The sequence below is a fragment of the Pagrus pagrus genome (assembly GCF_965226575.1).
Source record: "Pagrus pagrus genome assembly, chromosome: 11".
Classification (NCBI taxonomy): Eukaryota; Metazoa; Chordata; class Actinopteri; order Spariformes; family Sparidae; genus Pagrus; species Pagrus pagrus.
The window spans coordinates 13,527,970-13,542,623 of NC_140195.1; the positions used below are offsets into that span (position 1 = coordinate 13,527,970).

General features: G+C 43.0%; 1 protein-coding gene across 3 annotated transcripts in view; it reads right to left on the bottom strand.

The window, feature by feature from the left end:
- The window catches only part of LOC311265210 (dedicator of cytokinesis protein 3-like), a 55,437-nt gene extending 40,988 nt beyond the window's left edge, over positions 1-14,449 (bottom strand). For 2 of the 3 annotated variants that reach the window (XM_084366616.1, XM_084366615.1), the window contains exons 1-4: positions 13,767-14,449; positions 5,613-5,696; positions 4,346-4,386; positions 2,525-2,580 (exon numbers count right to left, since the gene is read on the bottom strand). In XM_084366616.1, coding sequence (XP_084222742.1) covers positions 2,525-2,580; positions 4,346-4,386; positions 5,613-5,696; positions 13,767-13,803 — 218 coding nt within the window. In that variant the 5' untranslated portion in view covers positions 13,804-14,449. The remainder of the gene's footprint in view (positions 1-2,524; positions 2,581-4,345; positions 4,387-5,612; positions 5,697-13,766) is intronic. The other variant, XM_084366614.1, reaches the window with a different exon arrangement.
- Positions 14,450-14,654: the final 205 nt, after the last annotated feature.

Sequence of the window (14,654 nt, forward strand, 5' to 3'; positions counted from 1 at the left end):
TTAGTTTTGTCGCGTAAATGTGCCACTATATTTGCCGACAGTGACATTACGTTATATAGTGCTAAATAAAGACTCATAAATACAACACACAATAAACAAAACTCCTTGAACGCTCACGCTGCTCGACGTTATTACTACAGTGTCCGGTAGCGGTGCAGTGAAACGTACGTGCAAATTTGGATGAATTCAGAGCCTATCCGCAATTAACTAGTGGACAAACTTACACTGGTAGTTAGCTACATGCTAGCTTGGTGCAGGGAATGGGGGTGTGGAGACGTGGGTAGCTGACCAATAACGTTACGCCTCATTTGGAAACCACCTGATTTAGTTCACTGTTGGTGTCATCAGGTTTGACACAAAGCTGTCCATCGGAGGTCAGTGAATACCTCCAAACCACAACATATCATTCCTACATATCGTGTCTACATCGGCTTAATACCGAAGATATCGGGTGAGGACAAAAGTAAGGTAACAGCTATGAAATGACGGTGAGAGGTGATATCATGCAGCCTAATGAGATTTATCTGAGGTGGAGATACTCCAGTAAAAACCAGCAGCACACATCCTTCCTGTGCGACCACATTCGTTGGGAAACATTAAACCAAAGGTTAGATCTCTTGTGACTCTTTGCACTTTGCTCACTGAGCTCTGCCCTGTGCTGCAGAGAATTATCTTTAATACTGTATCATAGTTTTTGCAACAAGGGAAGCATTACACAATGAGTCAGGGTGATTGTCTGCGGCAGAGATGCTTTGGGAGAACGACAGATATGCAGTAGGTGTGTCACCTCATTAACTCCATGAGACAGCAAAGCAGATTTCCCAAAGTGCAACTCCTGGAGCGAGGCAGTATAATAATGTCAATTTAAAGTCTGCACTTTTAATTGTTTGAGTGCAAATGCGAGTCCTCCTGCTATGTGGTAGCTCAACTGGAGGGTGGTGATATAACAGCAAACTCCCAGTCCACGCTGAGCCACAGATCCCAGCACGCAGATTTAACATCCATGAGTTCAGGCTGATAAAGAGCTCTGCTGCCTGCTTTTGTTTTCGCCTTTATTCTGGCCTCCACAGCCGTGACCGGCTATTGTGACGGGAACTGAAGATGACCGCTGGATGTACCGTCTGTGCGAGAGAGTTTGTGCATGCAAGTCAGCAGCTTTCTGATGTTCTTAACGTTCGTCTTAAAGATCGGACCGTTACGACTCGTCATGCTCTGAAATTCTCTCAAAATCTGTATCACAGAGCCTGTGTAATGAGACGGTCCTGACGAGTACAGATAAACACAATTGTTTTTTTATCATCATTGCTCGAATTATCTTCCAGTATGTCTCAATAAAGGCCTTGTAGTGATGAATCAGTGAAGACAAACGACTGTGTAAGCGTCAATCTGTTTGTTTCTGCTTCATAATACACATTTAAACAGATGATTCAATGTTTCCTTCACTTTAATCGTAGCTTATTGTGATATTTAGGTGGTAATAGAAAAAAGTCTGTAAAGTCACCAAATACAACTGACTTTGCTTTAAAGATGCAGTATGTAAGAATTGAAGCCACTTGTTGGGGGTCACGCCAAACAAATGGGGAGAAGCATATCAGCAGAGCAGCCGCTTAATGCTGTTAGCTGCTGCTGCCATCAGCTAGCTAGCCGTGCAGCTAGCGGTCCAGGCTGAGACCTCGGAGCTGGTTAGCATGCTAACTGCAGTAGATGTCTCTGCAACACAATAAATAGATGTCTGACATGATATCAAACCTGTTATTTATTCCCATTCTGTTGTTAAGGTTCAGTTTATTACTGGATGTATGAAACCAAAATTAAACCTTTAAAGGTGGAAGCTGTTAAAAATGCTGGAAGCGGCTGAGGAAACTGTTTTTACTCCGCTTTTTACAACCCGTTATATACTGTTTTAGCGTACCAGACAGCATGTTGGAAAGCTGGAAAGTTGGCTAAACCTGGTTATCTCCAACAACAACTTCTCCAACTAGCTGATTAATTACATAAAGCTAGCTGATGTTAGCACTGGTTGCAGGCTAACATTAGCTGCGGCTGCTGCAGGGCACCTAGCTTCCAGGCTCTCAAACACGGTGCACTCTTCGGCTTCTAGATATATACCTATATTTGATGTTTGACCAGGCGTTTCCTCTTATTCGACGTGTTGCTCTGGTCAACTTTGTTTCTTTAATTACATTTATTGTAGCGAGCGTCGCCCTGACTCACTGAGATTTGTTGCAGGGGTGACAAGACACAATTTAATGACGTGTGTTTTTACACATTTGTTTTACATTTTAAAGACTAAATAATGAAATGATTAATTGACTTATTACTGTAAGGAACAGATAATTCCAGCCCGCCTGGTCATGAGTGGACAATTATTCACCAATCTGGCAACCTCTTTTGTGTCTATTACCTTCTTTCTTTCTCATATGTGATGCATACACGTTCTGAAAGTTCAAACATCTTTAAAAAGTTGGCTGCTTGCATTTTTAATTAAGATGCTCAAGTAGCAGCACTTTATCCTCCAACTTACCCTCTATTGGTCACTGTGGATTTCTTCAAGTGGACATAGCTGACTGGGAAAATACCCTGTGGACAGAGGAAGGAGCAGAGACGTTACACAGTGTGACAGGATTAGGTTCTTAATTCTCCTGCAACACGTAACTAAAATGTACAGTACTGTGTTGTGTTTGTGTTATTAGGTAGAATAACCTAAACTGTGTTGAGCGCTACGATCGGGGGGAAAAAAATAGGTTTTACAACTCTGCAAGATCACACTTCCCTCATATGTCTTCTGATCGCTTCTGCTTTGCTGTGTGCGAACATTTTTCGTGTGAAGCCCATATCATGAGAGACAGAGCAACGTGCATAGCCCTATTGTGGCCGGGCTTAGCAGGGGAAGGGCGATGCGAGACCGAGCGGTGCCAACTGCCACCCTTGCAGTTCATCTTTCTTTTTCTAATCTGCCAGATGTGAAGAATTGGCCACAGCGAGCACAACTAATTCTCTCAGCACAGAGAGAGTATGGGGGCGAATGAATGTGGGCAGCGGAGTACATAACAAAATGGAGGGGTGTTAGTAAGGACTGTAAATAGCTGATGAGAGTAGAGAAGGACAGCATGTAGCCACTAACACCTACATTTACCAGGACTGGACGGCTTTTGTGCTTTCTTTAAAACATCCCAGCAGCATCACATAATACCTCAGCTTCTGACATCTCAGTTTTAAAGCAGAGTGGACACGCGAAATGGAAAAAATTACCTGCTAGCTCTCATGTTTCTAATAATATATCCGGCGTTTGTATTTGTGGATGTGCAATTTTTTACATCCTTGTTCTCCAACCTTGTATAAAGACTCTCCCAGCTCTGCTACAGGTTATCAAGGATGTCATAAACATCCTTTACTAACAATCACGGGAAGCAGATGTACCAGTCGTATATAACAACCACTTACTGCAAAGTATTGATCTCTGTCAGCAGTGATGGTGTTGTATTATTCCGCAGCTATGATCTCTTCTTACAGAGCGGTGTGCAGAGGATTTTTTTCAAAACAGTGCTGCATGAATAGACTGAAGTGAGCGCTGAGAGCTCTGGATTAAATCGCTCCGTTCTCTCTGCATTGATTAAAGATACTGTACAGTATAACGAGTGTTTGGTGCATCCGTCCTGCAGAAATTACCAGATTAAACATTGTTTAGTTTAATGCATTACAACTAAATTGTCATTTTTTTTTGTATAACGTCTGGATTTCTGATCACTAACTGCACCATCTGCTGGCTGAAAGGTAAACAAATGTGGCTTATCCAGTGAGAGAAAACAGCACAGTCGCACAACAGCATGCACTCAGAGCAGAGCGGTGGGTCCCTGGTGCTCTGATGATCTGTAAAGTGCCATACTACAATTTTAAAAAATTATAGAGCTGGCTTGCAGTAAGGTGTTCATTAATCACGTGATACACATGCAGAACTTAGTTAAAATAGCGTCTTTATGAAAGCACCTCTGGAAATACAGGTCAGGAGATTTCTATTTTGGTCAAATCAAAGCTCTATTCAACGAGTTAATCACTCAATAATGTCTTGAAGTTATTTCTGGGATCTCTCACATCACAGCATCATTCACAAATACAATCGTTCATAAAAAACAAAAATAAAAACATCATGTGGAGACTACTTTGTGTTACAAGGCAACCAGTTTTACAGATGTTTGGGTGAATGTTCATTTATTTGAATAAAACAAAATCTTTTGCTTCACCTATGAGTAAAAACATATGTTTAATTCACTCAGGGTTCATTTAAATGGACGACACTGAATCACACAGTGTCAAACCAGTGATCTGTGTATGTTGGTGTAATTACCTTGATAGAAGGCTTCTTGGTGGAAAAGCCTCTGTACCAACCTGAAGGAAGAGCAAAGTGCACATCAGAAAACATCACCACGATTTGGCTGTGGTATTTTTTATCATTATGCTTTTATCCCAATAGCTAACACATTTTTAAAATCACATTTTAGCCATGTTAACATGTTAGCTATGACCGTAAACAATGTTTTCTCACATATCGTGTACAGCTAATTAGCTTACTCAACAATATTGCATTAGCTTCGAGTAGCCTGGTCGAGTTAACCACTAGTGCAGCTCTGTCTATGGGGGGTATCAGTATAATCTCTACAAATCCGCTTCAACACAATGATTCTTGACAATCTAAGCAAAAAAATGCGGTTTCAACTTTTTGCTGTGAATACTTAGCGTTGCTTTGTTAGCTTGAGTAGCTTGTCCTAGCTACTGCTGCAGCAGGTCTGTCTGTGGCAGAGTGGCTATCGGTAGGCTAGCAGCTAACAGCAAACAAAATGATCAATGTTTTCTTCTTGACAGTTTGAAGCAAATAAATGCTATTTTAACTGATTCTGTGAATATATTTTAGTCAGTTTATTTAACGACTACGAAATAATCTGCGGCAGCTGTTACATTAGCTGGGGTTCTGTTAGCTAGCAGTTAGCTAGGCTACATCATGCAACGTGTTTGATGGATTAAAATGAGGTTAGTGGCTTTTTAGACATGACTAGAAGTTATGTGATTACATTACACAAACATAAAAAGACCTTTGTGTTTGGGTTTGTGTTGGTACTGGTATTTATTACGTTTACAGGGTTTCAAGACCTCTTTTACTTTCTGTAGGGCTGTAACCAGGATTTTAGTAACCACCAAAAAGAAAGTCTTTAATCATTTGGTTTTTCAGCGTCGGCCATATTTTTATAGTTTTGTTTTAATGGTGCTGGAAATCGACAGCTGCTTATCTCACATAACTCTAAACTTCGAAGTGCTTCAGAGCATTTTCCCCATAATTAGTACCAGCATGTAAAGCTGCTCACAGGAACCTTCCTACAAACTCAAAACACCGTCTCGTAAGATGAAGTGTTAAAGTGTTATTTCTCAACATAAACGCTGCTTCAAAGCTCTCGCCATGCTACTAGAGGGAAAATGTAGGATGTAGATCCCCTTAGTTGCTAAAAACGCCCAAACCCGAGGACAACTGTAGTGTCCACGTTAAGTTATATATCTCTCCACAGTCCAGAACTGCTCTTTTATTTCAACAAAAGACATTATGATAAGATCTGATTGATTACCTTCACTCTTCTCCAGAATCTGTACAGTTTCCCCAATCTCCAGGACCAGGGCCTGACATATTGGTGACCGGAAGTTGCAGATCACTGTGGGAAAACAAGATAAAAACAACAATGAGCCAACAGTGCTGAAAACATATCTGACATAATAGTAGTTCAGCATCGTGCTGACTGTCGAGGGAATGATTACATCATATAAACATCTCTGCTTAGTTTTATCTTTGTGGCCTCTGATTAAGCGAAGGTGCGTCCCCCCCCCCCTCCCTTACAAGTGTGTTGGGGTTGTAGCAGCGCTTTTATTAAGCTGTTTATTGCAAACATCTAAACACAAAGTGTCACGCAGGAACTGCTGCTTTAGCACACACTGTAAACAAGCTCCCGCCCTGAAGAAAGGTAGTCATTTTAATAGGCAATTAATTCTTAAGCGGCCTGATTTTTGTGCAACGTTAAGTTAATTGAACTGTATCCAAAAATAGAGCCCACGCAAACCGCTCGGCGATACGACGAAAACGCTGCTTTGTCATGAGTCACTATTAGCATAAATCTTCCACGTCTCCTTGCTTTTGCAGCATCACGCGGACTCTGACCGTACGCAGAAGCGATCCAGTCGTCTGCAGCCGGCTGCAACCACAAACGAGCAAGTGCGCCAGCCTCGGTAAAAGGCAAACTTGTTTAATAATGACAGAGGCTCCGCTGACGATTTTAAAAACCTACAAACGGTGGCCCCTTCAAGGAGAGTTTGGTGTGAATCATTATGTTAATGAACTAGCCAGGGGACCCGGTGAGGGGGAGGAAGAAGAGGAGGAGGAGGAGGAGGAGGGGCTCGGCTCCGTTTGCCTCAACTCAGCTCGGTTCCTGTGCTCGGGTAGCTATGGCAACAGATCATCTACAAACTGGAGGGCTTTCTCGTCTTCGCTGTAGCTGCTGCGGGGATCGGGGGCATTTTTTAAAATGGCAAGCCTACGGATGCTGCACGGCGCCGGAGTTCAAGTCAAAGCGTATTCGGGCACGTATTAGAGGTAGAGAGATGGATCGACTTAAAGATCCTCTTTGTCACCTTTTTTTTCTCCAGTCTGCCTCGAGGCCCCTTTTTTTCAGCCGGGGCTAAGTATTTACTATTTGAGTGTCCTATTCCTTAATGGCCTCTATTTCATTTGAATTGCAAAAACCTGCACTCACACCGTTTGAAAAGTCTTTAGCGCAGGGCCATGTCAGATGAGATTGTCATGTTTCGAGAGAGAGAGAGAGAGAGAGAGAGAGAGAGAGAGAGAGAGCGTCACAAAGGCTCATATTTTCATAGTCCTCCCTCACAAAACCTCCAAGCTGTGTAAACACTCTTTCATTGTGCCTAAAAGCTGCAGAGCATTAGCATATCCTCAAAGCACAACTAACCAAATTCGTCTTCTAGACTTCGACATGTTGAACGTAGGATGTTGGAAGGACCGACGGGACGGGCAGGAGGAAAATGTTGGCAAAAGCAAACATTTCTACTCGGCAACAGGCATATCAGGCCAGACTGTCCCTCGATTTAGTTGCATTCAAAGTCCACACGGCATCTTGTGGCTGCTATTGTGTAACCAGTAACTTTCTGGGAGGGAATTATGTTGCTTTAGCGTCGGAGAAGACTCCTGCTGTCCCCTCGACTCACCACACCTCCATCCCCCTCTTTTCTGTCCTGCTTTTTAAAAGGCAGTCATACGTCTCCTACTCGTCCACGAGGGAAAGTTTTGCCTGCAATGTATAAAAAAAACCAACATATTTTAATCTTCCAGCTGCTCTCACATAATAAAAGACGTCTATTTTTAAAGATTGTTTATTTGTTTGGGGGTTTTTTTAGGCTTCATCCAATCCTTGTTTGGGAGCATTTCATTATGAAGTGGTCCAGACTCAGCAGGGGGGCTCGGCGTCGTCAGAATTTAAATCCCCCCCCACAACTATGAAACTACAGAGCACAAGACCTGAATTCATCAAAGGTCTGAGAAGCTCTTACAGTTACAGATAAGAAAGTTCCCCCAAGGTGGCAACTTTACAACAACGTGACAGGGACCGGATCCTTGTGAGCGATCTAGTCGTGACATTCAGATGTGGTTAAAGCAAAAGCGACGATGTTGGTGGCAGCAAGGATGATCGTCAAAGTTAGCAAATGAATAAAGGTCAAAAACTACAGAAACGGTGAGGATGGAGCAGATACCTCACAACACAATACACGTTCCTTAATGAAAAAGCGGCCGGGAGACAATGACAAAAGACTAATCAGACTTGTTACTCATCAAGGTCATGTCATTCAATTATTTGGTCTGTACTATGTAATTTATTAAACTGAGTAATAGCTGAGAATCATTTTAAATGACTCCCACAGTTTGGCTGCACACACTGAAATACACATCTGTGTTAATGCAGATCTGAAGACAAACAGCATTTCAGACAATCATTGTTTCTTTTTGGCTCTAAACTTCAAGATTCAAGGTTCAAGATGTTTATTGTCACTCCAGTTGTACAAGAACACTGTGGTAAAGATTAATTAGTACATAAAATACTGTTGAATCCACCTCCTCTGAGGATGGCCTGATGGCTACTACAGCCAGACCTTTACTCGATTTTTGGGGTCGGTGCCGATATCGATGTTAGTAAGTAAAAAATGAACGATTACATTTATTTATTGTCATTTCTTGGTGTGCTTGCCTACATAGAAAGCACCAATAAATATCTAAGAACGGTACCACAGGTGAGCAGTACAGTGTGTTAAAGTGCGTATAAAAGTAAAAAATTCTGATATATCAGCCGACATACACATGATTTCACCAACTGTCCCTCAAATGTCGTAATCAAACACAAAGATACGTAACAGAGGCAGGATACTTCTCAGTTGATGTTGTCTAAAATGACTGAAATCACTGAACAGTGAATTATACAGCGATAATATTGGACGATGTAACAATCAGCGACAACCTATAGCCAGGTAGGTGTCAATACAAATCAAAATACGTGGATATTTAATGCTTTAGACTGAGAGACTCAGACCAGATTCACACTGTAGAGATTTACTCTTCAACTCAAAGCTCACTGTTTCCTGCGTCCATTTTATTCCTCACAAAACTACCAAAAGTTTTATTTTAAACGGTCTCTGAAGAATCCAGTTTTTGTTTCTGTGTTGGCGTGAAGTGAGAACAGAAGCTCGAGTTGATTTTCTATAACAGCTGATGATGACCAAAAAAAAAACGTGGCAATGCAAAGCTCTCCACGGTGTTAGAAGAGAGAAAGTTGTAGCACCACAAACATTGTGTCTATTAACTGTAAAACCAGAGTTTTAAAATGTCTTTCTACGTCTTTTTCACCTGCAGATTTCTCCAGAGAGACTCGTTCACAACGTACTACATAGAAAGCCGGTGTGTGTTTGAGGGTGACCTTTGACCTATTTCCCTCGCCTACTCTTTACGTTCATGTTGTGCATTTTCATCATGTTGTTCTGTTGTAACATGTCAGCAGAAGGTTCATTATCCGGTGTGAATAACATCACACGCTGTCACGTCTTTAAAAATGATTTTCCTCAACATGTAAGCTTAAAACACAACACGCGTGACCCGATGACGACCTCGCTTTCGAATCAGTGAGAGACACATACGGCACTGAACCGTGCGGCAGCCCCCCGGGGGGAAGAAATATTCAGCAGAGAGCGCAGAGCTGTCATCAAAAACCTGCCAGTACAACAGTAAACACTATTATGGCTCATAAATTATCTGTTATTTTTTTTCCTCAAAACAACTGAGTGCTAATGGCACCAGTGTACTGAGAGGCAATGTATTAAAGAGGACGCTGTGTTCATCTTAACTGCAGCACTTTCTTGGAGCTCCGGTCTCAATCAGGACTCGTACGACTGAGAGTGAACTGCTTAAACCATTTCAGTAATGCAATGTGAGCACACGGACCATGAAGGTCCTGCTTTTCTGGCTTGTCCCAGATCTGGCTAAAGTTAAAAATTACACAACGCTCTTTGGGCTTCGCCCACTGAGTCATGTTGCTCAGCACGACTTGAATGCACACTCACTTACTCAGAGACATTACTGCACTGGAGTCTTGCTAACCGAGGGATTTCTGCCACGGACGCAGAGCATTTTACCATAACTGATCCCGAATCGGCGTCAGAGGGATCTGGGCTTACTGCTGCAGGGGTCTGTGTCGGAGGGAGATGAGGACTTTATTACAGGGCACTTTTAAATGACTGTATACACGACTATCACACCATATTTAATGTGCACGTCAGTAAACTACAGCACTGATGAACTTTGTGATCCAGAGCCGGTGACGCTCACCAAAATGAGGCTGAGCGACTCTCCACTGCGGCTGAGATTAAAGGTTAAAATCACGGATAAAACCAGGAAGAAATGCTACTTTGGACTACATTAATCTCTCTAATCCCACTCTCGGCTGAACATTAGCTCTATCTTTTGTTCTGTCATGAACACGTTTGATCCTCGAGCTGTCCATTTCAGATAATGGTGGCCCCGGCCCGCCTGATTATTTCATGTAGTGCTACAGTAGTTTTTGTCTTCCCCGCGTCCATGTGGCCGCAGATAAAGGCAGCTGATTCACTTCACTGTGTCTCATGTGGGCAGGTACTGACTTACAGTCAGAGCTCTTTCCAACAGAAGTGTAAATAAATTCTCTTAATATCGCTGCTTATGTGAGAGAAATTCATCAGTGACTCATTTCCAAATAAGAGATTCAAAAACAAAGTTCAACTCGCAGAACCATTCAAGGAAGACTCAACTGAGGATTGTTGAGTGAATTCATATTTTTTGATTATCTATTAGTCATAAAATTGCAAATATCTACAACTTACAACCTTAAAAACAGCTTATATTCTGTTTTGACTGAGTAATGAGTATTTACGTTGGGGTGCTTTTGACATTTTACAGACTAATTATTAATTTAGGAGCAAAACAAGTAATTACAGATTAATTGGTGATTAAAATAAACATCAGTTGCTGCTCCAGCGTGGAAAAGAGCTGGGCAGCAGCAGCACGGTGCGTTCAAATCCAGGCCTATATGGCCGACCTACAAGTGATTTACAAACTCGTGTTATTTTCTGCATAAACACAACCAAGAACAACATAATGAAAAGGCAGCGTTTCTAAGAAAGGCATTAACATTTCATGAGCTGGTCTCCAACTGTTTCCTGTTCAGATGGAGCCCATTAAGCGCACACAAGACTAAAGAAAGGCTTGCTCGGTTTGGGGATGTGACGACGCAAGAGTTTAGCGCAGAACGCGATAAAGAAACACTCACAATATGGTGATCGTGGTGGATTTTCATTATCGGGATAATCGTGAATATCCTCACATGAATGACTTGAAAAAGCGGTCTAGCTCGCTGACGTACAGTCTAACATTGGTTCCTGATTTATTTAAGTCCTGTTTAAAAGGTGCAATATGTAAGAATTGGCCACCTGTTTAATTTAAACTCCAAACAAGTAGGGGACAGCATATCACTGCTAACTGCTAACCGGTTAACTCAGCTAGCTCCAGGTACAGGTACTGTAGCTGGGAGCTCATAGCATCGTGGGAGTGTTGCTGTTTACAATGCCAGCTGGTTAGCATGCAAACTTTAGTAGATATCTCTGCAATACAAAACATTAACCATTGATATTTATTCACATTTTGTTTATCATGAATATTTTCCCCTAAGATTCTTACATATTCTTACATATTGCACATTTAAATCGGATGTGTGTATAAACTTCAGATTTCAAACCGACAGGGGAGATGAGATTACCACCATGTATTTATCCTCCATTTGTGCAGGAAGATCTTTATGATTTATTGTTATGTATTAAGTTTCTTTGATTGTTTTTCTACTAGAAAAAATGATGCGTCCTCTCTGTGATGCAGTTAAAATGTGTGTTTTCCTAACAGAATGTACAGTTAAAGGGGCGCTACGTAGTTCTGGAGAATACATTCAAATTCAGAATATTTACAACTTTAATGAGGTGATAATACAAACTCAGAAATATGTATTTTTTCCAAAACTGAATAAACAACCTGCTCTCAGAGGAAAATAAGGTCCCCAGAACGCTGTTTGAAGAAAGGTGGCAGGGTCCGCCACATATAAACAAAGTTAAACAGTATGAAATTGCGTTGTCTTTTAAGGTCAGTTTGTTTATTCAGTTTATTCGGTCATGAAAACAAAAATAATTTGTTTATTTCGTTTATTTAGGCATAAACAAATCAGCCAATGAAGATCTTAGAGTGCACCTTTAAGATTCATGTTCATGTGTGTCCTCTCTGTGATGCAATTAAATATAAGTTATCCAGACACAATGTATAAGAATTAAAGTGACATCAGTACGTATTTTTTTTTGTATTTCGATGATTATCAGGATTATATCGTGAATCGCAATTATGTCTGACAGGATAATCGTACCGTCCCGCGCCTCGCTCGGCTTCATATCAGCGTATGGCAAAAAGGAAATAAGCAAAGAAGATAGGAAAATATGCAAAATGGTGCCACTAATACGACAGATGAGGCAGGAGGAGAGATGATAACAGGCCCTGTGTGTGTGTGTGTGTGTGTGTGTGTGTGTGTGTGTGTGTGTGTGTGTGTGTGTGTGTGTGTGTGTGGAGCTGCACTGACAGGCCAGCAGCTTCATCTACAAGGATGTCAGAAATACTGAACCTCGCATGTCAACACGTTACATGAGGGGAATAGGGGAGGGAGGGATGGAGGTAGGGGGGAGACCAGAGTAATTGAGGCTTCCTTATCATGGTACAGTATGTACTGTGTAGGTACTGTGTAGGTACTGTGTAGGTACACATCGGCTCTGCTTCCCCGCATTTCAGCACCGTGGACAGCGCCAGGTCAGTCCGCACCGACTGATGCTGCGGAGGCTGGAAACTGTTGCTCCCCCACCACCACCCCCCCTACACACACACACACACACACACACACACACACACACACACACACACCTCCCTCTCTGCTGAAAACAAAATAAAAAAAAACCACCTGCAGTGATTGCACGATGGATAAACTGGACTGATTACAGAGCGATTAAACGCGATAAGATGACTGTACAGCTGATATAACGGCGGATCTGCCATCGGGGCTCTCATCCTGCGGTCTTTACGAAACGATCATGACCAATGTGATGCCTCGAAACAAAGTGTATATGTGTGGGCGTGTGTATGTGAGGAGGGGGGGAGTATCATCATGTGCGAGGCAGCATGAGTAGCCCTGCAAGGAAGAAGCTGTGGAGCATCTGGACATGACTCATTCCCCCCTAATGAAACCCTCTATAGTATAATCACACGCTATAGACGCGTCAGTCGTGGCTGTAGGGTTCAGAAGGGGCCGTGCGGCACCTCGAGGTGTTATTACAGCGTTTCTACCTTTCTTTTTCTTTTTTTTTCTTTTTTTGCATCTGAAAGGAGCTGATCTGGCTCCAACTCAGGTGGTGTTGGTGGTGGGAGGGGGGTCAGAGTGCACACAAGCAGGGAGGAAACACGCAATGAGAGCCACGGTGCGATGCGGTGCGGTGCGGTGGGTGTCTGCAGCAGAGACAGCAGGCTGCAGGCTGTAGTTGTGTGTCTACAGGTAGACTCCGTCCTCAGTTTTTCCAGCCTACACCTGTTGGAGGGACGCAGTCACGATGCCCCCTCGTGGATTCAACACGAATCGCCCCCTTTTTTTCTCCCTCTCCCTTCTCTCTCCCCCCCGTCCAGATAACGCTCATAAGAAGAAAAGGCTAAAATGCTTCTCCTCTCTCTGACGCATTTCTTTTCTTGCAAAGCCACAAAAACCGAAGACGGTGCGAAAGCGAAGCACCGCATCTGTTTTAAAAGGTGGTGTTGGTGGTGGTGGGTTGTAGGCTGTATCAGCAGCCCACGCAATTTCCCTTTCTATGCAGTCACTGGCCTTGTATATCAGCCATTATGTGTTTTTCATTGGGTGTAATGGGCATTAACAGCAGGGGAAAAGACGGCTTGGATAGCGTGCGAGAGGTGCCGACGGACACACTGGGTGTCAGCGCGAGGCTCGTCTCATTAAAGTCGATTAAAAAGCTGCAAACCAAACGTCGTGTTAAAAAAAAAAAAAGCAAAAAAAAAAAAAAAAAAGCAAGAAAGAAAGAAACAGAATAAAAAAAACAGGTTATACACTCACCAACTCCGATCTTCTCCTCTTCTGTAGGTATCCACATAATTGGTTATTTTCCCTCCGGTAGAGCAAGCCACATTATGTCGATATCGTGAGATGATGCTGCTGAAACACGAGAGCTGAAAGGCTGCGAGCGGTCCTGGCTGCTGCTCCGCGAGGACTACATGTCTCCTGACGCTCAAAACGTGCGCAAAAGGGACCATGAAAGCCTCGATATCTCCGCTCTTATTATGTCCCCGGCTTGTGTCTCCAGTCTGATGCAGTCTCCGTGTCCACCTAATGTAACGCGCACACACACGCAAAACACACGCAAGGAGGGGAGGGAAGGAGGGGGGGAGGCACGCACGCACGCACGCACGCACGGTGAGCGGTTTTTCTCAGCTCTCCACAAAAAAGGTGTTACTGCAGCCGCATTTCAAGTGGGAACCGAGAGATTTCTCCTTTTCCCCTCGAAGCTTATTTATTTAATTTCTTTGTTTGTCTCTTTTTCTTTTTTCTTTTTTTTCTCTCTTCAAAGCCAATCCGAGTCCAGCTGACACACAATAGGCTGCTCGGCCCGCCTGAACGAGCGGGATCCGTCGGTAATTAGGAGGCAATAGGTCGCGATGGTTGTTCAGCGGTCCGAGCTGTCGAGCCGGTGCGAGAAAATACTGAGAAAGCTGCAATATACTATAAGCTGCGCCTTCTTCACGGTCGTCACATGACTCGTTTTTGTCAACACTGATGTGTCAAGCAATTGCAAATATATGCGCCCTCTCTCTCTCCTCTCTCTCTCTCTCCCTCCTCTCTCTCTGCTTGGCAGTTGCATCCATCACAAACACAAACTGCATTTTCTGGGCTGACTGGCTGGCTGGCTGGCAGTCGGCCTTTTTTTTTCTGATTGAATGTGTCGCT